Source organism: Artibeus jamaicensis, unplaced genomic scaffold (assembly GCF_021234435.1).
Source record: "Artibeus jamaicensis isolate MK-2021 breed Jamaican fruit bat unplaced genomic scaffold, CSHL_Jam_final contig_464, whole genome shotgun sequence".
Lineage (NCBI taxonomy): Eukaryota > Metazoa > Chordata > Mammalia > Chiroptera > Phyllostomidae > Artibeus > Artibeus jamaicensis.
The window spans coordinates 1,001,479-1,025,509 of NW_026521842.1; the positions used below are offsets into that span (position 1 = coordinate 1,001,479).

The window sequence follows — 24,031 nt, forward strand, 5'->3', positions numbered from 1 at the left end:
AATTATGTTTAAAACTTAATAGCATTTACAAATACCACAACATACAAAAATTCCAAGTGTTAGATAGGATAAGGGTCTCAAGGTTCTTGTTAAATGTTAAAATGTGGCACAGTATTTTGTAGATGCAGTTGTAAATGGAATGGGGTTGACAAGAACTCAACCAGATAAGTATAGCAAAGACAGTATCAATGTTTAATTAATTAAACAGTGTATATAAGCAATGACTAAACCTCTCTTCCTGGAGACAGAGCTTTGAATGTGAATCCTCTGTCTCCTTTACTTGTTGCAAGTAAATAAAACCACCTATCAACAGCCATGTTTCATTGGTTAATAGAACACCCCAAGTGGCAAACCCCTTGAGGTTTGTAACACTAGGAATTAACAAAAGATGTGTAAAACTCTGATTATAAAATTTTACTAAAAAACATTTTATAGCCCTGGCTGGTATAGCTCAGTGGATTGAATGCTGGCCTGTGAATCAAAAGGTCACTGGTTCAATTCCCAGTCTGAGCACATGCATGGGTTGCAAGCCTGGGTTATGGGCCAGGTCTCCAGTCAGGAGAACACAAGAGGCAACGACATACTGATGTTTCTCTCCCCTTCTTTCTCTCTCCCTCCTCCTCTCTCTAAAAATAAATAAGTAGGATCTTAAAAAAAAAACATTTTATAAGACCTACATATGCAGTTATACCAGTAAGAGAGAGAGGAAAACAGCTTTAACAATGTGAACCCTCTCTAGACTGACCACAAAGTCAATGTAGAACAAGTTGATATGCCAAGTGGATTTCTAGGAAACTTGATCAACCTATTCTAACATTTATGTGACAATCCAAAGGCCAGGGAACAGCTATGAGACTCCTGGAGAACAATACTATAATAAAAGAACATGACTTACAAAGTCATGGAAAAAGCACTTGGATGGAACAAGCACTTCCATCCAAGATGGAGGCATAGGTAGACACACTGTACCTCCTTGTACAACCAAAATAAGGACAACAAAAATTCTGAAACAAAATAACAACCAGTGCCCTGGCTGGTGTAGCTCAGTGGATTGAGTGCGGGCCTGTGAAGCAAAGGGTCGCCGGTTTGATTCCCAGTCAGGGTACATGCCTGGGTTGCAGGCCAGGTTCCCAGTGGAGGACACATGAGAGGCAATCACACATTGGTGTTTCTCTCCCTCTTTCTCCTTCCTTCCTCTCTCTCTAAAAATAAATAAATAAAAACATTTTAAAAAACGACAACTAGTACTGACAGAAAATTGAACTGTATGGAAGTCCAACAACAAAGGAGTTAAGGCAGACACATTCATCCAGACCAGTAGGAGGGGCAGAGTCAGGAGGCCAGGTGGAGAGGGGTTGTGGGAAAGAAAAGTGCAAAAAGCTGTAGTTGGCAGACCCTAGGTGTGCAAAGCAGCAGCTGGAGGCCCCTGGACACACAGGGTGGCAGCAGGAGGGCCCAGCAAGGCAGTGTAGTGTGGAGGGGCATGGGCACAGGGTGGCTCTCAGAACTGGGTGGTCCCATGCACACACACAGATAAACCAGGCAAAACTGGGGAGAGATACAGACCACACAACCCACGGTTCCAGCGTGGGGAACTAAAGCCTCAAAACACCAACTGAAAACATCCATGGGGGCCGGGAGAGACTCCCAACCTCACAGGATAGTTCACTGGAGAGACCCACAGGGTCCTAAAACATACAAAAACCCACCTACACTGGAATCAGCACCAGAAGGGTCCAGTTTGCTTGGGGGAAGTGGTGGAAGTGACTGAAATCCAGCAGAGAGCGCAGCAAGAGCCTTTGTTCCCTCTTGGACCCCTTCCCCACATATAGTATCAGCTACTGGGTTGCCCCGCACTGGTGAACACCTAAGGCTCCTCCCCTCTCTATGTAACAGGCGTGTCAAGACAAAAAAAAAAAGGCCCAAATGAAAGAACAGATCAAAGCTCTAGAAAAAATACAACTAAACAACAAAGAGATAGCCAACCTACAGATAAACAGTTCAAAGCACTGGTGATCAGGATGCTCACAGAACTGGTTGAATCTGGCCACAAATTAAATGAAAAAATTGTTTCACGCTAAGTGAAATAAAAGAAAAGGTACAGGGAACCAACAATGATGGGAAGGAAACTGGGACTCAAATCAATGGAGTGGACCAGAAGGAAGAAAGAAACAACCAAACAGAAAAGAATGAATAAACAAGAATTCAAACAAATGAGGAAAGGCTTAGGAACCTCAAGGACATCTTTAAACGTTCCAACATCCAAATTATAGGGGAAGGAGAACAGCAACAAGTGGAAAAGTTATTTGAACAAATAATAAAAGAGAACTTCCCCAATCTGGCAAGGAAAATAGACTTCCAGGAAATCCAGGAAGCTCAGAGAGTCCCAAAGAAGGTGGACCCAAGAAGGAACACACCAAGGCACATCATAATTATATTAACCAAAATTAAAATGAAGGAGAGAATGCTAGAAGCAGCAAGAGATAAGGGGACAGTCACCTACAAAGAAGCTCCCATCAGACTGTCAGCGTATTTCTCAAAAGAGACCTTACAGGCAAGAAGGGGCTGGAAAGAGGTATTCCAAGTCATGAAATCCAAAGACCTACAACCGAGATTGCTCTATCCAGCAAAACTTTCATTTAGAATGGAAGGACAGATAAAGTGCTTCTCAGATAAGACCAAATTCAAGGAGTTCATCATCACCAAGCCCTTATTATATGAAATGTTAAAGGGATTTCTCTAGGAAAAAAAAGATAAAAAACATGTGCAATAAAATGACAGCAAACTCACAATTATTAACAACCACACCTAAAATAAAAAAGCAAACTAAGGAAACAATAGAACAGGAACAGAATCACAGAAGTGGAGATCATATGGAGGATTAGCAACAGGGTAGTGGGAGGAGGAGAGAGGGAGAAAAGGTACAGAGAATAAGTAGCATAGATGGTTGGGAGAAAATAGACAGGGGGAGGTTAAGAATAGTATGGGAAATGTAGAAGCTAAAGACCTAATAAGTATGACACATGGACATGAAGTAAAGGGGGGGAAGGTGGGTGGGAGAGGGTATGCAGGGTAGAGGGGACTAAAGGGGGAAATGGGACAACTGTAACAGCATAATCAATAAAATACATTTAAAAAAAAGAACATGACTTACCAAGTATCAAACTTTATTACACAACTGTCTTACAATAATGTAGTTTTGGTACAGTGATAGAAAGATAGACCAGTTGCTTATTAGAAAGGACAGAACAGACCAATGTGTGTATATGGAAACTTAATTGATGAGAGGACTGCCAATGAAGCACAGAGGAAGAGTGACTATTATATTAAGATCTGACTTCCAAAGAGAGGTTCTTTCCTTTGCCTACCTCATGAGCTGTAATTTCAAAGTACTTGGAATTTCCCCAGTGATAGTGTTACGGAACCATCCAGTGGGGGTCCTACCACTTGCTACAAAAAAGGCAAAACTCTGGAGACAGAATTCAGTGGAAAGGAAAGGGCACTTTTTATTTATTGACTATACAATTTGAAATGATGCAGGTTTCTGCCTCAGAGTCCATTCTTCTAAAATATCCAAAGAAAATAGCCCTGCTACCCTCTGCAAGGCCCAGCCCTAGGTTGCATCCAGAATTCTTTTTCCCATTAAAAGGTACTTTCCTTGGAAAGATCAGGCAGCTGCAGCATGGTTCTGGTCAGTCTGCCCCAGACATCCCTTGAAGTCTGCGTGCACTAGCCAAAGTCCCACTTACAGCGTGCTGCTCCTTCTTCAGCTTCTGCCTGCTGGTCCAGTATTTCTTCCCTGTCTCTTCCAACTCAACTTGCCTGTGCAGCTGTGCTCCTGGTCAGGCAGGCCTTGGGAGTGCTTGCTCCAATTACCAGCACTAGCATGGCTTTCATGGGGGGGGGGGGGCACGGGGCTTGCTGCTTGGCCACGTGGTCTCCAGGACCCACTGGCCAGTCCTCCCACTCTTCTATCATACCAGCCCAGGGTCAGCTGTGTTCCTGGCACTCGGGGTGGGGCACTGGGAACATTCCTGGACCACATGTCTCCAAGGCCCGCCAGCACAGGAACTCAGGCTGGAAGCCAAACCAGACCAGCAAAGCGATGGGAAAGCAAAGAGCGTGAGGTTTCCACAATCTTTGGTTTGAAAAAAGATCCAGAATCCCCTGTATGGAGGAAAGAGATAGGAAACTATGTCTTTGTGTCTAATCACCTCCCTGGCCCATGCATGTGCCCTACATTCTTCTTTCTGCTGAGTCATGCCCCATCGTCCCTGTTGCCTGGGCAATGCACACTGGTTACTGCACCTGCACAGTGGCTGCTGTTCATGAGCAGTCCTTGGAGATTCCTATCCCCTCCATTTCTGAGGGGTACCCCCCTGTTATAAAAGAAGTGTCTTTGTTATTTATGGTAGGCCAGAAGGCCATACCTGTTAGTTTTTGCTAATTAGATGACTCAAGGTTGAGGCTGGCGATTCCAGAAAGGTCAACTATGTAATCAGAACCTTAGGTAGAGAAGGGGATTGCATAGGGATAACTCTTGGCACACATGGAGTTTTTAACAATAATTAATGTTCTACTTCTTAAATATGGGTGCTCAGTCATTTATCATACCTTATACATTTTCTATTATTCAACAGTTAATAAAACCAGTTTTAAAAATATAGTTACACCAGTGTGATAACAACAGATGCAGCATGGGAGAATGTAGCAATCACCAAGCATAATTAGGAGACTGAAGCAGGCTTCAGAGAATGCAGAAAAAAGGGGTTGTATAGAATAAACACCCCTCTTATATTTCTTGTGCAACAGACGCAAGAGATAGCACTGTGACTTCTGGGAACTACTAGAAGAGAGTGACAGAGGGAGCAGAGAAAGATGATGCTGAAAAGAAGAGACTAGCTGCATCCTGTGTTGGAAAAGCAAGCAAACTGGGGTAACTGGTGAGGAATTCTGGAAAAGGAGTCTATCTAGAAGTGATGATGTAGAAGTCCAGAAGGTCTAGACAACCAGGTCTTGGATGACAGATCATCCCTGGCAGGAATAAAAACATTCTCATTCAACATTTTACTCCAGTATTATAATTGATGCTCTGGTAAATATAGAATGTACTTTTTAGTATATGTATGCAATGAATACAATACAGATGCAAAACAATATATAGTGAATATGAAACAGTTGGCACATTATGCGGAAGGTAACAGGGGTTCACTAAATAAAAGAAGTCACATGACTAGACTATTTTATTGGTGAGAAGTAAAAGCAGAGCTGGGGAACCCTATAACAAGGTCAATGCACTATTCACTTCCACAAAGGTCTGATCCAGTACAGAGACAATGGAGTGAGGCTGTAGGGCAGAGAGTGATCAGAAGCAATGACGTCTGGCACATTTTGAATGTTGGGAAGACCAGGAGATAGGAGCTGGGGAATCTCCAGGTTGCCAGTTTAAGTACATGTTGAGGTATCTTACCAAAATGTACTAAGAAATGTAGTCCTTTCCGGAGAATCTTAGGAAGTTTCTGGTTAGGATGGGAATGGGAAGATATGTTGTAGACCACTTTGCCTGCTTCTAGGTATTGTAACTCTACCCCTTGTGGCTAAGAGCAAGGGAGGACCTTGGGAATGCCAGCCGCAGGAGATAAAGCCTGTCTCTGGTAGCAAATGCTGCCTCCGTTTCCTCTCCATGCCCCCAAAACTTGGTCAGAAGTCAATGACTGGTAAGACCCCTCACAGAAGGGGGCAACCTAAGCCAGACTCGATCACTTGGGAGGCCTTCATGGAAGGATTCAGGGGGCTGCAACAAAGAGGGAGCAATGAACTCCCACCCCCCGGCTTTGACATAACCCGAGTTCCCATGTTCTCTGGGAGAAGCGCTTCCTGGCTCTAATCCCCTTAAACCTGAATACCTGTTGGGGAGAGGTGCAGCTCCTTGCCTTGCTAGAGCGTGTCCTGGGGGAAAATCTGGCATCACAAAGACTTCCTGATAAACCTGTGAAATCTGCTCTGCTAAGAGTGCTTTCATTCATATGTTAAGGGTTGGAGCAGGAAACCCTAAAACTCTGTTCCTGACAGAGTCTGACTCATATTAAGCCCTCAGTTTTCTTTGAAATGTTATCTACTGTTTGATCCTTGCTGCCCTGTATTCCTGAGTATTAGAACCCAATAAAAGGTCCTGGAGGAAGGGGCTCGAGGCCTTTTTCCTCTGGGAAAATGGCCACCTCTCCTCCCTAAGCAGATCACATCATATCTCAGTCATGTTTACTCTCATCTGTGGTGCACGGGGGGGACTTGCGAGGAAAGTAGCCCCCACAAAGATAAATGAGTAAGTCCTCACAGAGTTTAGAAGTTGAAGACAAAGGAAAAAAACAGACAAATGCAGAATATAAAGACTGTTTCTTAGTCTTTAGAGAGAAAGGAATTCTTGAGAATTGACTGGCCAGCATTACTAAAGAGCCACACTGAGCTATATCTAGGAAAAAAAACCCTTAACATACTATAAATAGTACACTATTCAGTATCGCGGTTTGATTCCCAGTCAGGGCACATGCCTGGGTTGCAGGCCAGTTCCCAGGAGGGGATGCATGAGAGGCAACCATACATTGATATTTCACTCCCACTCTTTCTCCTTCCCTTCCCCTCTCTCAAAAAATAAATAAACAAAATATTAAAAATAAAAATAAAAAATAGTACACTATTCTTTAAAACTGTTTACTCCAAAGTCATTTAAAAAACCTAAATAAACACCCCAAACTAGGAATTTGACAGCCAACATTCTTGGATCATATCTCACACCAGATACCTTAAAGATTAAATTGTACAGACAAAAGAAAAAAATTTTAGGAAAATATGAGTGACTTTTCTATTTTTATAGTAAGGAATACCATCTGGCATGACATAAAGGGAAGACAACATTTCCTGAAAACTCTGAATCTAAAAACACACACTAAATAGACCATGAAAAGAATATTTCTAAAACAACTTATAAATGACAAAGAGAAAATATGCTTGATGTATATGCTTATTTAAAATAAACCAAGAAGCCCTGGCTGGCGTAGCTCAGTGGATTGAGCGCGGGCCTGTGAACCAGAGTATCGCGGTTCGATTCCCAGTCAGGGCACATGCCTGGGTTGCAGGCCAGTTCCCAGCAGGGGACTCATGAGAGGCAACCAAACATTGATGTTTCTCTCCCACTCTTTCTCCTTCCCTTCCCCTCTCTCTAAAAATAAATAAATAAAATATTTTTAAAAAATAAAATAAAATAAAATAAAATAAAATAAACCAAGAAAGATAACCAAGTGAGTGGGTAAAGAATAGGCAATTTGGAAATCCCCAGGGGAGAAGGCAAGATGGCAACAGAGTAGCATGGAGCGGATTCCAGTTCCTTGTACACAAGGGAGAGAATCCTGTTCGATCAGCAGAGAAGTGCAGGCAGCCAGCAGTTACTCAGCATACATAAAAATAAGGGACCAGAAATTTTGACAGTCACGGAGGATCCAGATGGTAGGGAGAAAGCAGTTTGGAAAGAAAGGAAGAAAGAATAAAGCAGAACAGTAGAGTCTCGGGGAAGGAGCAAAGACAGGAACAGCAGGGACTTCGGGGGGGGGGGCACAGTCTGGGGACCAGTGCCCGGAATGCAGCGCACCTTGGTGGGCACCCAGCACTCTGAACCAGCTCCCAGTGCATCTCCTTCAGATTTGTAGGGAGGCCTAGGCCTGCCAAAGAGACTGGAACAAAGACAGGAGCAGAAGGGTCTTATGCCGGTGCACAGCCCGGGGACCAGTAGTTGCCAGAGCCCAGAGCTCCAGACCAGCTCCCAGTGCATCTCCCTCGGATTCATCAGGAGGACTCTTTGGGAGCCCTGGGCCTGCCGAAGGGTCCTTGGGAGACAGCTGGGACCCTCAGCTCCCTCCCTTTCCGGCCATGCAAGGTTGGGCGTCAGGAGAGACTTGTTTGCTAGAGTTTGCAGAGAGGGTGCTGAGGACAAAGGGCTTCAACCGCAGACTCTGTGGTCGCCAGCCCCAGAGAACTGAGGCACAGTGCGGGGCTCTGACTCCGATAGACACAGCCACAAAGTCTGCTCCCGACCCAGCCTGGCAGCAAACCCGAGGTTGGGCAGAGGGCCTGGAGTTCCCCCCACAGAACTGGGGCGGGTCTGTGCTCGATCCCTTGGGAACCAGGCAGCCTGGCTGGCCCAGGTGCCTGCGGGCCCCACAACCCAACCCACGGTGGTAACCCCTGGGAAAAGAGAGCTGTGAGGGCGTCCTAGATCCCCATCATAAGGAGCTGGAGAGAAGCACAGAGGATTTGCCTCCTGAGAGAGGGTCCGCAGAATGAACACACTAATCACCCCTCAGCCTGCTGCAACCAGAAAAACCAGTTTGGCTAGTTTCAACAAGCGACTTTTCTTTTTTTCCCCTCTTTTTAAGTAATCTGTTATTTTAAAAATTTTATTATTGTTTTATCTTTCAATACTTTTTCCTCTTTTTTCATCTTTTCTGTTTTATTCTTTCTTCCTTTCTTTCCAAACTCTTTCCTCCATTCTCCTGCCTTTTTTTTTTCTTTTTCCTTTTCTTTTCTTTCTTTTACCCACAAGAGACACAAACAACTTGAAACTGCAAAAAGACTAGAGCTGGACCCAAAGAAGAGGCTTCCCAACAGTAGAGTCAGAGAGACAAATTTCACTTTGCTGTAGGACTGAAGCCACAAGTTGCTGCATATTTCTATAATTATTAATTTTTTTCTATTATTCTCACACCTTTTATATTTTAATAATATCTTTGTATTCCTCCTCTGTATAGGCTTCTCTGTCTTCGCTGGTTATATTGTATCATTTGACAGGTTTCCCCTGTTCTCTCTTACACAGTGTATTACTAATTTTCTATTCTTCACGCCACTTGTGTTCCTTTAGCATACTACCCAAAGTTCCATACCCCTTATTCAGACAGAACCCATAGAGTCTGTCATATGACCGTTGTTCTAATATTATTGTAAATAATAGCTCTTCTATACAACTGTACATACTTCACAACACACCTCCCAGATCTTAGTCCACTTCACAGCCTCCTGAATTCTGTTTCTGGAGTAATTAACTCTATTTCCTCATACACTACACCTATTTACTATCTTTTACTCTCACCTTACCCCAGAACCTGACCGACCCCAACATCACTGCTTTCTAGATCCAACTCAGTAGCCTTCCCTCTCCAACAAGAGACTTGTCTTGTGTCCATCCTCTCTTAAAAGTGGCAAGTTGGGTTGAAGATTACAGTTAACACTATATATAGCCTAAAGATCTTCTATCTCTTCTCTACTGGCTGTGACTGTAAATATCATAAAATACTCTCTCACTGTCATAAACCATTTTGCCTCCCCCTCCAACTGACCACACACACAAAAAAAGGAGAATGTGGAAGTGGAGAATGACAGGATAACTGAAGCAGACTGCACCACTGAATTTCACAAGCGTTCCACCACAGAAGTTCACACCATAAACCCAGGGAGTCAGAACAGATCAATTTAAAGATGCTGAGGCTAACAAGAAGAGTCTCACAAATAATGGGAAGACAAAGAAACAAGCCACAAATGAAAGGAAAGGAAGAAGCCTCAGAAGGAATGTTAGATGAAATAGAGGAAAGTCAACTATAAGAAACTGAATTCAAAGCATTGATTATCAGGAAGTTCAAAGAGCTCACAATGAGCTACCAGACACTACAGGGGAGCTACAACCATCTCACCGAAAACTATATCAACATGAAAAAGGAAATAGAAACTATTAGCAAGGGACAAGAGGAAATAAAGAATACAATTTCTGAATTGAAGAACACAGCTGAAGCAATCAAAAGCAGAATTGATGAAGCAAAAGATCGTATCAGTGAGTTGGAGGAGGAAGTAGAAAAAAACTGCCAGAAAGAGCAAGAAAATGAAAAGAGGCTCAGAGAGAATGAAAAGGGATTAAGAGAAATACAAGACAATATGAAACATAATAATATCCAAATAACAGGGACAGCAGAAGGAGAAGAAGAAGAACAAGGGAGAGAAAACCTATTTGACACAATAATGAGGGAAAACTTCCCTACTTTGATGAAAGAAAAAGTCAAACAAATCCAGGAAACACACAGAGTCCCAATCAAGAGGATCCCAAAGAGGCCCACTTCAAGACACAACATCATTAAAATGGCAAAATTCAAAGACAAAGAGAGAATCTTAAAGACAGCAAGGGAGATAAAAGAAGTAACATACAAGGGAGTCCCAATAAGGTTAGCAACTGAATTCTCAATGGACACTCCAAGCCAGATGAGAATGGGAAGAAATAGTCCAAGTAATGAGAACCAAAGGCCTGCAACCAAGGCTACTTTACCCAGCAAGGCTCTCAATCAAGATAGATGGCCAAATAAAGAGCTTCCAAGACAAAAGAAGTCTAAAAGAATATGCCTCCACCAAACCAGTTCTGCAAGATATGCTAAGAAGAGTGCTTTAAGGCAGGTAAAGAGAGACTGAGAGGAACACAGGTACAAAAATGGCAATGAATAAGTACCTATCAATAATAACATTAAATGTAAATGGATTAAATGCTCTAATCAAAAGAGAGAATAAGCCCTGGCTGGTGTAGCTCAGTGGATTGAGCGCGGGCCTGGGAACCAGACAATCTCGGTTCGATTCCCAGTCAGGGCACATGCCTGGGTTGCAGACCAGTTCCCTGCAGGCCAGTTCCCAGCAGGGAACGAAAGGCAACCATACATTGATGCTTCTCTCCCTCTCTCCTTCCCTTCCCCTCTAAAGATAAATAAATAAAATATTTTAAAAAAAAACAAAAGACAGAATAGCTGAATGGATAAGAAAGTATGACCCACATATATGCTCCCTACAAGAGACCCACCTCAGGAAAAAAGACCTACACAAACTAAAAGTGAGGGGCTGGAAACAAATCTTCCAAGCAAACGGACAAGAAAAAAAAGCCGGAGTAGTAATTCTCATATCACACAAAACAGACTTCAAAAAAAGGGCCATAATAAGAGACCCAGGAGATCACTTCATAATACTCAAGGGAAGAATCCACCAAGAAGACATTAACATCGCAAATATATATGCACCCAACATGGGAGCACCCAAATACATCAAAAAAATCTTAGAGGATTTCAAGAAAGATATTGACAGCAACACAATTATAGTAGGGAATTTCAATACCCCAATATCAAGAATGGAGAGATCTTCCAAACAAAGATATTGTGGCATTCAACAATGCCCTAGATCAAATGGACTTAACTGATACATATAGAGCCCTTCATCCCAAAGAAGCTAAATACAGATTCTTTTCAAATGCACATGGAACATTTTCAACGATCGACCACATGATAGGACACAAAACAAGCCTCAACTAATTCAAGAAGATTTAAATCATACCAAGCATTTTCTCCAACCACAAGGGACTGAAATTGGAAACCAACCATGAAGGAAAAAAACTCAAACACTGAAAATGATGGAGATTGAATGGCATGCTATTAAACAACTAATGGGTCAAGAATGAAATCAGGGAAGAAATCAAGTTTCTGGAAACAAATGAAAATGAATTCAAGACAACACAAAACTTATGGGACACAGGGAAGGCAGTCCTGAGAGGGAAGTTTATAGCAATACAGGCCTACCTAAGAAAGACAGAAACATTTCAAACAAACAACCTAACCCTACACCTTCAAGAATTGAGGAAAAACAACAAAGACAGCTCAGAGCAACTAGAAGGAAGGAAATAACTAAGATCAGAGGAGAATTAAATGACATAGAAATTAAAAGCACAATTTTAAGGATCAATAAATCCAGTAGCTGGTTTTTTAAAAGATAAACAAAATAGACAAGCTTTTAAGCAGGCTTATCAAGGAAATAAGAGAGAGAAGCCAAATAAACACAATCAGAAATGAAAGAGAAGACATTACAACTGACCCCACAGAAATACAAATGACTGTAAGAAATTATTATGAAGAACTGTATGCCAAGAAATTTGAGAACCTAGGTGAAATGGACAAATTTCCAGAAAAATATAATCTTCCAAAACTCAACGGAGAAGCAGAAAGTCTGAATAGACCAATAACAGCAAATGAAATGGAAGCAGTAATAAAAGATCTCCTGAAGCACAAAAGCCCTGGACCAGATGGTTTCACAGGAGAATTCTACAAAGCATTTAAGGAAGAGCTAACTCCTATTCTTCACAGGCTATTCCAAAAAATCCAAAATGATGGAAGAATCCCCAACTCTTTTTATTAAGCCAGCATCATCCTAAACCCAAAACCAGATAAAGATACAACAAACAAAGAAAATTTCAGGCCAATACCACTGATGAACATAGATGCTAAAATCCCAAATCAGTAAATGTAATACATCACATAAACAAAAGCAAAGACAAAAACCACATGATCATATCAATAGACTCAGAAAAAGCTTTTGATAAGGTACAACACCTATTTATGATAAAAACACTCAGCAAAGTGGGAATAGAGGGAGTATTCCTCAATATAATAAAGGCCATATATTAGAAACCTACAGCCAACATCATACTCAGTGGGCAAAAACTAAAATCTTTTCCACTAAGATCAGGAACAAGACAAGGTTGTACACTTTCACCACTTCTATTCAATATAGTATTGGAAGTTTTAGCCACAGTGATCAGACAAGAAAAGGAAATAAAAGGCATCCACATCAGAAAGGAGGAAACAAAACTGTCACTGTTTGTAGATGACATGATAGTGTACATGGAAAATCCTACAGACTCTACCCAAAAACTGCTTAACCTAATAAGTGAATTTGGCAAAACAGCAGGATACAAAGTCAATACCCAGAAATCAAAGGGATTTTTGTATACCAACAATGAAACAGCAGAAGCAGAAATCAGGAAAAGAATCCCATTCAATATAGCAAAAAGAAAAATAAAATACCTAGGAATAAACCAAACCAAGGAGGTAAAAGTATGTAAAAAAACTACACAACACTGAAAAAGTCAAGGAAGACACAAACAAATGGAAACATATACCATATTTGTGGATTGGAAGAATTAACATCATCAAAATGTCCATACTACCCAAAAAGATTTACAGATTCAATAAAATACCTGTTAAAGTACCAAGGTTATACTTCGGAGACATAGAACAAACACTTCAAAAATTTATATGGAATCACAAACGAGCCTGAATAGCAGCTGCTATTTTGAGAAAGAAGAACAAAGTAGGAGGGATCACAATACCTGATATCAAACTGTATTACAAGACCACTGTAATCAAAACAGCCTGCTACTGGCATAAAAACAGGCACATAGACCAATGGAACAGAACAGAGAGCCCAGAAATAAACCCAAATCTCTACAGCCAATTAATATTTGACAAAGGGGGCAGTAACATAAAATGGAGTAAAAATAGCCTCTTCAACAAATGGTGTTGGGAGAACTGGACAGCTAGGTGCAAAAAAATGAAACTTGAGCACCGACTTACACCATACACCAAAATAAATTCAAGATGGATAAAAGATTTAAATATAAGCGGTGGCACCATTAAAGTTCTAGAAGAGAACATAAGACAAGAAAATCTCAGATATTTCACACAGCAACATTTTTACTGATATGTCCCCCAGAGCAAGGGACATAAAAGAAAAAATAAACAAATGGGATCTCATCAAAATTAAAAGCTTTTGCATGGCTAAAGAAAACAGTATTAAAATAAAAAGAGATCCAACTGTATGGGAAAACATATTTGCCAATGATACCTCAGACAAGGGTTTAATCTCCAAAATATACAAAGAACTTACACGACTTCACTCTTAGAAGACAAATAACCGAATTAAAAAATGGGAAAAGGACTTGACAATTCTCCAAGAAGGACATACAGAGGATCCAGAGACACATGAAAAGATGCTCAATATCACTGGCTATCAGAGAGATGCAAATTAAAACCACAATGAGATACCACTTTACACCAGTCAGATTCGCTATCATAAAAAAAGCAACCAACAACAAATGTTGGAGAGGGTGTGGGGAAAAGGGGTCCCTAGTTCACTGTTGGCGGGAACGCAGATTGGTACAATCATTATGGAAAATGGTATGGAATTTTCTCAGAAAACTAAAAATGGAACTTCCTTTTGACCCAGCAATTCCACTGCTGGGACTATATCCTAAGAACCCTAAAATACCAATCCAAAAGAACCTAGGCACCCCAATGTTCATAGCAGCAAAATTTACAATAGCCAAGAGCTGGAAGCAACCCAGGTGCCTGTCAGTAAATGAGTGGATCAAAAAATTATGGTACATATATATACAATGGAATTCTATGCAGTAGAAAGAAAGAAGGATCTCCTACCCTTTGCAACAGCATGGATGGAACTGGAAAGCATTATGCTGAGTGAAATAAGCCAGGCATTGAAAGACAAATACCATATGATCTCACCTTTAACAGGAAGCTAAACAACAAAACACACAAGCAAGCAAAATAAAAACAATGACACTGAAATAGAGAATGGGGACAGTGACCAGAGGGAAGAGGGGAGGTAATTTCAGGAGAAAGGGGGTAAGGACTTATAGGAACTAGTATAGAGAACACATGGACAACAACTAAGGGGGGTGGAAATGGGAGGGAGGTGGGAAGCACTGGGGGGGTGGGCTGGGATGGGAGTAAAAGACAGAATACTGTACTTGAAACATAATTAATTTTAAAAACTTTTTTAAAAAAGAAATCCCCAGTTGTATCATTTATTAATGTGTAATTTTGGGACAAGTGACTTAACAAAATCTATTTGGTCTTTTAACTTAGAATAATAACACATTTAATCAATTCTGAGATGGGATTTATTATAAAGCTATCATTACTTTATACACTAGGAAGGAAAAAAATGCCATCTATGAAACTATGATTGCCAGAAACTGCAAAATTCATCCTGATGTGAAAGAAAAGTGCATCATAGAATTAATAAAATATAGTCAGACCTGTCTTAGGTGGATTCAGCAAATTAACACACATAAAGTATTTCAAACTACAAGTGGCTTAAAACAAACACAATAAATTAGGTGCTTCTATCAGTAACATAATCCCATTTTAAAACAAAATTACACACTTAAACATATGCGTAGATAATATATTTGAAAATAGTAATAGTGCCTATTTCTAAATGGTGGGCCCATGGATGACAAACTTTCTTAATAAACTTCTCAAGTACTGAAATTTTTGCAGAAATCCTGTATTACCTTAATCATTAGAAAGAGAGCAATTAGGTTAATTCTATCATGAGGAAAACAATATCTAGAAATGAAGAGAGCAGGCAAGCATACCAGGCTATCAGAAATTTGGAAGTGCATTGGCTATTACATGTGATCCTGGAGGGGACAGCAAAGAAGTTAGTGAGACAGGAGTAATCTTATTCTGTTGGTCAACTTTCCTGACAAATCGCTGAGGCACATTCTATCAAGACTGTCTATGGGATTGAACAAAATCCAGGAAAGTGAAAATTCTAGTGCAGAGCTCTTGTTTAGGCTCCTGTCTGGGTTAGGAAAACTGCTCCCTAAATGTGGTTTTTCCCTTCTCTTCCCCTTTCTCCAAATCACTACAGTAAATCTTTTATATAGAATCCTGAAACAGGACAATGTTCTGAAAAAACTACAAGCCCTTTCCAAGAAGAAAGTGCCACATACAACTTACCTCCGCCATGACTTCTGGTGAACAGCAGTTCTTCTCTTCTCCAGTTCTGATTCTACAAGAAGAGAAAAGGTAGGATGAAGATTAAGGAACTAGGAGTCAAGAGTCCCTCCCTGGTTCCCAGAGGACGCCAAATCAGAATAAATCCCTGACCCACCCCAGGCACTAAAAGGGAGCCCAAAGCCAAAGAAGCCTGTAACTCCATTCTCTCACCTCAGCTCAAAGAGTAGGTAACCTTAGGGGTCTAGATGGGAGTACTGGGAAAAGAATCCCAGACTGTGGCTGCCTTCTTCCATAAGAGCCTGACTTTGGGTTCTTGTAAGCCCAACATATTATATTTATGTTCTTCTGAGTTCAAAAATGTGGCTCCAAGATAAAGTTAAGTGGACCCATCTGTCAGAGTCCTCACAACCCTGTCTTCTAGGTGGAGGAACCTCTATGGGACTGGATCCCCGGCGAACACACGATGAAAAGACAAAAAGTATGAGAGGAGTTCCCAGGCCGAAGTTATACAAACCCGCTGGACGGCAGAAAATAGCCCTCGGGAGAAGGCCAGTCACAGTGCTGGAGAGAGAATGGCGGCGGTTATCAGTTTCAGCTGCTAGAAGGTAAGGGAGGTAGAGGCTCGAAATGCACTCGGGGTCTGAAGTAGAGGCCCAGAAGCCACCCACCGCCCGATTCCGCCCAGCGTTTACCAAGAACCTACAAACAAGGAGGGCGCCCTTCCCAGTTCTAGCCGGAAAGGCAGAGACAGCGTTGAGGCCGCGTAGGCTTCTCTCGCACAATCCAAAGAAAGTCCCGCTTGGACAGTGCACTCACCGCGGCCCGGCAGGCACTGCTGGTCCGGGGAGCATCGCATGGACTTTCCGCCCAGGCCAGACACCATACGGTTGGAATACCCCTGACCTCCCGACACTGCCAGCCTGAAACTACACCCGCCCAGGACAGGCGCGCGGCGGATCCCTCCCTACCCAGAGGGAGGACAAGCACCCTCCACACCTCCGCCCTGCCCGACGCCCTTTATTTTCCAAGCGTGGACAAGCATCCCGGGCATGCCCAACAGCCCCCCCCCCCCAACATTTAAGACCCCGGACAGACCCTGTCCCGCCCCAGGGGTCCTTAACGTCCACTTCTCCGCAGTCCTCGCACGCCAGTCTCTTCAGGTCCGCAGCAAATTAGTGAGCTAGGCCGCCGAGGACACACCGACGCTTTGTGTCCGAACTCCGTGGGATTCACTGCCCGCCAACCAACTCTGGCAGGAAACGGCTCGTGCCGCGAAGCTGTCAGGGAAATGTAGTCCAGAAGAGCAAAATTCCCGCAAGGGTCTGGCTGGCTCGACAGTCTTCCTCGTGCGTCATTCCCTGCCTTCGATGAAGCTCGGATCTGGTAGCTCAGTGCGCCTGAACATTCTCCGAGGACCTGGGCGAGCCGACAGGTCCGGATAACAATAGGTCGACTGCTGGGAACTGAGAAGAAGTTATGGACTGTGGAGGCTTCTGAAGTATGTAGCCCACAGTTTGGGAAAGGGCGGAACGGCCCTCCATCGGAGTGTCCCGAGACCCCGAAGTTAACTTGTCTGCCACAGTCCTAGGAGATGCCCAGAAGCCTCAAGGAACTGTAACTAAAAGCCTAAGCCGACGGTCCAGAGTTCTCTCAAGGAGCCGTGGTCTGAGCCCGGGACCAGAAGAGGACAACTTCCCACCACGCCACGAACTAGGAGTCCTCAGAGCTGGGCAGTTCAACCCCTGGCGCCTCCGAGACCGGGTCGTGCTCGGTGCTCCACTTGCGGCTGAGAATTTATTACCCAGTTCCGGGCGCCGCTGGGAAGTGTAGTCCTCAGTGTGCAGGGCCTCAACGCTGCAGCCTTAGGTCCAGGCTTTTCCGGGGAATTTGAGATGTGGTTTTACGGGGCCACCGGGTAGCAGCTCGGTCCACCCTGGAGGCATCCGGGAAATGTAGTTCCTGCCTTGCGAGTTGAGGGTGTGGAGGTGCAGAGATTGAGTTCCGGACGTGGCAGTTTGAGAAGGGACTGGCAGGTTGGAAGACACCCCTGAGTCAGAAGTGGAAATAATGGACTACCAACAAAACCACATACCACGTAACACTGTTTTCAAACTTCTTATAAGTACATAAATACAGATAGAAAGGCATTGATAAGCTCTCTGGAAAGTAACACAAACTTTTATTAACAGTAGTTAATTTCTAGGATGTGTAATTGTGATTTTTTCTTTTTACTTTAAGATTATTCTCATATTTTGGCCATTAACATGTCCTTATGGCACATTACTTGCTAAATTTTGTGATAAAATGAGTAAATATAAACTCTGAAATAGATGAACTGGAAAAAAATAGTGGACCAGATTCTAAAAATTTGCAATTTGGTTTTAAAAGATCAGTGAAGCACAATATTGATAAACAATAGCAAAACAAAAAATTAAGTCATAACTAAAACACTAAAAATAAGAAAGGTTAAACCACATAGAATTTAAAAGAATTTTGAGGCTGTTACATGCCACTTGACAACCACAGTGGAGGTAATTGTAGATTCTCTAGTAAAATTTCAATGATTAATTCTAGTAAGAAGTATAAAGCCTGAACAGAACAATAACCATAATAATATTTTAAGTATATTTTATTGATTATGCTGTTAGTTGTTCCATTTTTCTCCCCTTTATGCCCCTCTGCCCTGTACCCCCCAACCCTCTAGCATTGCCCCCCACCCCGCCTTAGTTCATGTCCTTAGGTTGTACATATAAGTTCTTTGGCTTCTCTATTTACTATCCTATCCTATTCTTTTTAAAAAATATATTTCATTGATTGTGCTATTACAGTTGTTCCATTTCCCCTCATTTAACCCTTCCACTCTGCACATACCTTCCCACCTGCATTCCACCCCTTAGTTCATGTCCATGGGTGGTACATAAAAGTTCTTTGGCTTCTACATTTCCTATACTATTCTTACCCTCCCCCTGTCTATTTTCTACCTACCATCTATGCTACTTATTCTCTGTACCTTTTCCCCCTCTCTCCTCCTCCCACTCCCTTGTTGCTAACCCTCCATGTGAGCTCCATTTCTGTGATTCTGTTCCTGTTCTATTTGTTTAGTTTGTTTTTGTTTTTGTTTTTAGGTTCAGTGGTTGGTAATTGTGAGTTTGTTGTCATTTTACTGTTTACAGTTTTTGATCATCTTCTTTTTCTTAGATAAGTCCCGTTAACGTTTCATGTAAAGAGGACTTGGTGATGATGAATTCCTTTAACTTGACCTTATCTGGGAAGCACTTTATCTGTCCTCTCTCATTCTAAATGATAGCTTCACTGGATAGAGTAATCTTGGATGTAGGTCCTTGCCTTTCATGACTTGGAGTACTTCTTTCCAGCCCCTTCTTGCCTGCAAGGTTTCTTTTGAGAAATCAGCTGACAGTCTTATGGGCACTTCTTTGTATGGAACTGTCTCCATTCCTCTCCCTGCTCTTAAGATTCCCTCCTTAACCTTAATCTTGGATAACTCAATTATGATGTGCCTTTGTGTGTACCTCCTTGGGTCCAATTTCTTTGAGACTCTCTGGGTTTCCTGGATTTCCTGGAAGTCTGTTTCTTTTGCCAGATTGGGGGAGTTGTTTTTCATTATTTGTTGAAATAAGTTTTCAATTTCTTGCTGTTCCTCTTCTCCTTCCTGCACCCCTAAGATTCCAATGTTGGAACATTTAAATTTGTCCCAAAGGTTCCTCAGCCTCTCTTCATTTTTTTGAATTCTTGTTTCTTCATACTGTTCTGGCTGGATGTTTATTTCTTCCTTTTGTTCCAAATCATTGATTTGATTCCTGGTTTCCTTCTCTTCACTGTTGGCTCCCTGTATATTTTCCTTTATTTCACTTTGTGTAGCCTTCATTTCTTCCTTCACTTGGGTTCCTTCGCTTCGGTTGCTCTAGCCCCACTTTCCAATGAACTCTGCTGTGAGATTGGGAGTTCCTCCTGCTGTCAGAACCCCACAGTATTTTACAGCTAGAGGTTTTGAGTCTTTAGTTTCCCAGCCCCGCCTCACCCACTCTGTTTGCTGCCATGCCATGGGTCCTCTCTATTCACCCATCTGCCCATCTCCACTTTTCCTACCAGTCTGCATGAATCTTTCTTTAACTCCTTCATTGTCAGAGTTCCATGCAGTTTGGACTTCCGCCAAGATGGAGGTATAGGTGGATGTGCCGTGCCTTCTCACACAACCAAGTTTAGGGACAACTAAATATTAGCATCAGAAAACACAACCAGAACACGGAAAATTGAACTTTTCGGAAGTCCGTTAACAACAAATTCTTCAGCCCAACCGGTAAGGGGCGAAACCGGCGTCTCGTGAGGGGTTGCACAGGACTCGGGTGGGACGGACCCAGGCGCGGAATCCAGACGCGCGAATCCAGACGCACGGGGTTCCAAACGCAGGATTGGACCTAGTGAGCGACCGAGCAACCCACCGGGTGAGCGACTGCAGAGGACACAGTACGGAGGCGGTGCTGCGTGTTGACTGTGGTCGCCTATTTGCGGGCGAGCGGACAGGCGAGGGAGTGGGCGGTTGGACCGGGGGTCCCCGTGGCAAGCGGCAGTAGAGGGCTCCGCCATTTCCCCGCTCTGACCACGCCCCCACATACAGCGTCACAACCCAGCGACCTGGGAGTCCAAGGCACCGCTTCTCACATTTAAAGGGCCAGAACAGACCAAAAATGTCGCAGGAAGACCTCAAAGCCCCAGAGATAAATCTAAGCGACGAAGAAATAGCAAAATCTCAGACGCACAGTTTAAAACACTGGTCATCAGGATCCTCACAGATCTGGTTGATTATAGCCACAAATTAGAGAAACATATGAAGGCTAAACTAATGGAAATGAATGGAATTCCACAGGAAACCCATAGCGATGAAAAGGAAACTGGGACTCAAATCAATGGAGTGGACCAGAAGAAAGCAAATAATAGCCAAACAGAAAAGAGTGAAGGAGCAAGAATTCAAAGAAATGAGGAGAGTCTTAGGAACCTCCAGGACATCTTTAAATGCTCCAATATCCGAATTATAGGGGTACCAGAAGGGGGTAAGACACAGCTACCAGTGGAAAACTTATTTGAACAAATAATAAAAGAAAATTTCCCCAATCTGGCAAAGGAAATAGACTTCCAAGAAATCCAAGAAGCTCAGAGAGTACCAAAAAAGTTGGACTCAGGAAGAAACACACCAAGGCATATCATAATTACATTAGCCAAAATTAAAATGAAGGAGAGAATCCTAGAAGCAGCAAGAGCTAAGGGGACAATCACCTACAAAGGAGTCCCCATCAGACTGTCAGCAGATTTCTCAAAAGAGACCTTACAGGCAAGAAGGGGCTGGAAAGAAATATTCCAAGTCATGAAATCTAAAGACCTACAACCAAGATTGCTCTATCCAGCAAAACTTTCATTTAGAATGGAAGGACAGATAAGGTGCTTCTCAGATAAGATCAAATTCAAGGAGTTCATCATCACCAAGCCCTTATTATATGAAATGTTAAAGGGACTTATCTAAGAAAAAAGAAGTTAAAGAAACATGAACAGTGAAAGGACAACAAGCTCACAGTTATTAACAACCACACCTAAAAAGAAAGCAAACTAAAAGGACAGCTAGATCAGGAGTGGAAACATAGAAATGAAGATCTCAAGGAGGGTTAGCAACAGGGGAGTGGGAGGAGGAGAAGGGGGGAGAAGGTACAGAAAATAAGTAGCATAGACAGTAGATAGATGGGGGGGCAAGAATAGTATGGGAAATATGGAATCTAAAGGACTTGAGACACATGGTCATAAACTAAAGGGGGGTAATGGTGGAGATGGGGGGGTAGGGTGGAGGGGAATGAAGGGGGGAATAGAACAACTGTAACAGCATAATCAATTTAAAAAAATAAAAAATAAATTTAAAAAAAAGAGTTCCATGTAGTTTGATATTCTGGCTGTTCTGGTTGTTTATTGTTTTAAAATTGGTTGTTATACTTCTTTTGGTTTTGTAAGGAAGTGAAGCATTTCTACCCACACCTCTATCTTGGCCAGAACCCATACTAAAATTTAAATATATCTTAAAATATGTAATAGTGAAAAGGTTCCAAATGATTATAGCTGAGTTTTAGCTAATTTTTGATCTCATAATGATTATGCAGTTTATTCAGATTCTCAGAAAAGATGACAACCTCTCTAATTAATTTTGTCTAACTAATGTAAAATCTGATAAAGATAGGCCAAAGGAAAAAATATTATTCATTTTGTATTAAAGACAAACTGAGCCCTGGCTGGTGTAGCTCAGTGGATTGAGCATGGGCCTGCGAACCACCCGATCTCGGTTCTATTCCCAGTCAGGGCACATGCCTGGGTTGCAGGCCAGTTCCCAGCAGGGGACTCACGAGAGGCAACCATACATTGGTATTTCTCTCACTCTCTCCTTCCCGTCCTCTCTAAAGATAAATAAATAAAATCTAAAAAAAAGACAAATTGAAGCATGTTACAATTTTTAAGAGTTTATCTGAGGATACATAGATTCAAATTAGGTAGCATCAAACCAAAGTGGTTAGGAGTGCTCCATCAAAAGGAACTAGTGAAGAGATTTTTGTTTTTTAAAACCTCATGGAAGGACATGCTTATTGATTTTAGGGAGACTGGAAGGCAGGAAAAGAAAGAGGGAGAGAAACATCAACGTGAGAGATAAACATCAATCAATTGCTTTTTGTGTGCACCCCAACTGGGGATTGAACCCACAACTTAGGCATGTATCCTGACAAATAATCATACCCTCAACCTGTTGGTATATGGAATGATGCTCCAACTAATTAAGCCATGCCAGCCAGGGCAACTAGTGGAGAGACTTCTATAGAGACGAATGAGAAGCAAAGCAAAGAAATTATTTATTTGGTATAGCTTAAGTACTTGCTTTATTTGGGAAAGCTCAGTTTGTGATTGGTAGTTTTTTAATTTTATTTTCTCCGAAATGACTCTGAATTAGGGTTTGGTTTGCTTTTGTAGGAAAGAAGGCATTACAGCTACTTTGATCCAATGGCTTTCTTGTTTAATAACTTTAACATTTGTGTTTGATTATTGCTGAAAAAATCTAAATAAGAGGCTATTTCAACAATGTGGTATGAAATTTGTACAATAAATTTTATTAAAAAATGTCCTAATGTGATTACAAAGGTCTTCTTCATAAGAGGAAGGTAGGAGCATCAGAGTCAGATAGGAGAGGTGAAGGCATCTGAGGTTAGAATGATGTGCTCTGAAGACGGAGTAAGGTACCATTGAAACAAGAAATACAGGCAGCTTCTAGAAGGTGGAAAAGGCAAAGAAATAGATTCTACCCTAGAGCTTACAGAAGGGATGCAGCTCTGCCAAAACCTTGATTTTAGCCTATAAGAGCCATTTCAGACTTCTGACCCCAATCTCTGGAAGAAGAAATCTGCTGTCAGAGGAGGAAGAGAATGGAATGACTTGTCATTCATCAGAAAGCCATGTCCTTTGTAAATTAGTTCTTATGCTTTACTTCCTGAGACACTGTTCCCTATCCTACCAGAATATTCTGCATTCATTCTTCTGAAATTCTTTCTCTTGTGGAAACAAATTCAGAAACTATTTCTACCTTCTAGGTGTTTAGTTCTTCTGTTCCACTGGGGTCTTTGAGAACCTCCTCAAGCAGCTCAGTGCCCTCCAAATTTATTTCTTCCATATATAGACCAGGGTCAACTAAAAGGCAAATTGTCCTTAATTGTTTATTTTGAAGTTTTTCAAATCTTCAGATGCATTAAAAGAACAGTGCAAAGAACTCTTATAAATGCCTATAACCTGAATTTACCAATAGTTAAAATAAATTTAAGTATCATGGTACTTTATATTCTAAATATAAAGTAATGATATTAAATATGTTAGCATGTGGCTGCTAAAAAAAAAGGACATTTTCTTGAAACACACCACTACAGACAGCATATTCACGTTTCATCACTTATCACAAAATAATTTTAACACTTAACAGCAGTAAACACAGTAGCACATCCCATGCACCCCTAAATACAACTCCATGATCAGACCCAAGGAAATCAATAATTTCATAATTCACTTATATTCAAATTTTCCCAAAGTGATTCCAAAATGTCTTATATAGATTATTTTTATTTTTAAGTGTTACTTACTTTCTATTTTTTCTTTTTTAAATATATTTTATTAATTATGCCATTATAATTGTTCTATTTCCCCCCTTCATTCCCCTCCACCCTGCACACCCCTCCCCCACCATTTCCCCCTTTAGTTTATGACCATGTGTCTCAAGTTCTTTAGATTCTATATTTCCAATACTATTCTTGCCCTTCCCCTTCCATTTTCTACCTACC

General features: G+C 41.8%; 1 protein-coding gene across 5 annotated transcripts in view; it reads right to left on the bottom strand.

The window, feature by feature from the left end:
- LOC119062768 (zinc finger protein 568-like) overlaps positions 1–17,581 on the bottom strand; it is a 40,395-nt gene extending 22,814 nt beyond the window's left edge. For 2 of the 5 annotated variants that reach the window (XM_037163838.2, XM_037163835.2), the window contains exons 1-2: positions 16,482–16,695; positions 15,666–15,717 (exon numbers count right to left, since the gene is read on the bottom strand). In XM_037163838.2, the coding sequence (XP_037019733.2) occupies positions 15,666–15,717; positions 16,482–16,516 (87 nt within the window). In that variant the 5' untranslated portion in view covers positions 16,517–16,695. Of the gene's footprint in view, positions 1–15,665; positions 15,718–15,875; positions 16,227–16,481; positions 16,696–16,760 lie in introns of those variants that run through there. The other 3 variants (XM_053666677.1, XM_053666678.1, XM_053666676.1) reach the window with 3 other exon arrangements.
- Positions 17,582–24,031: the final 6,450 nt, after the last annotated feature.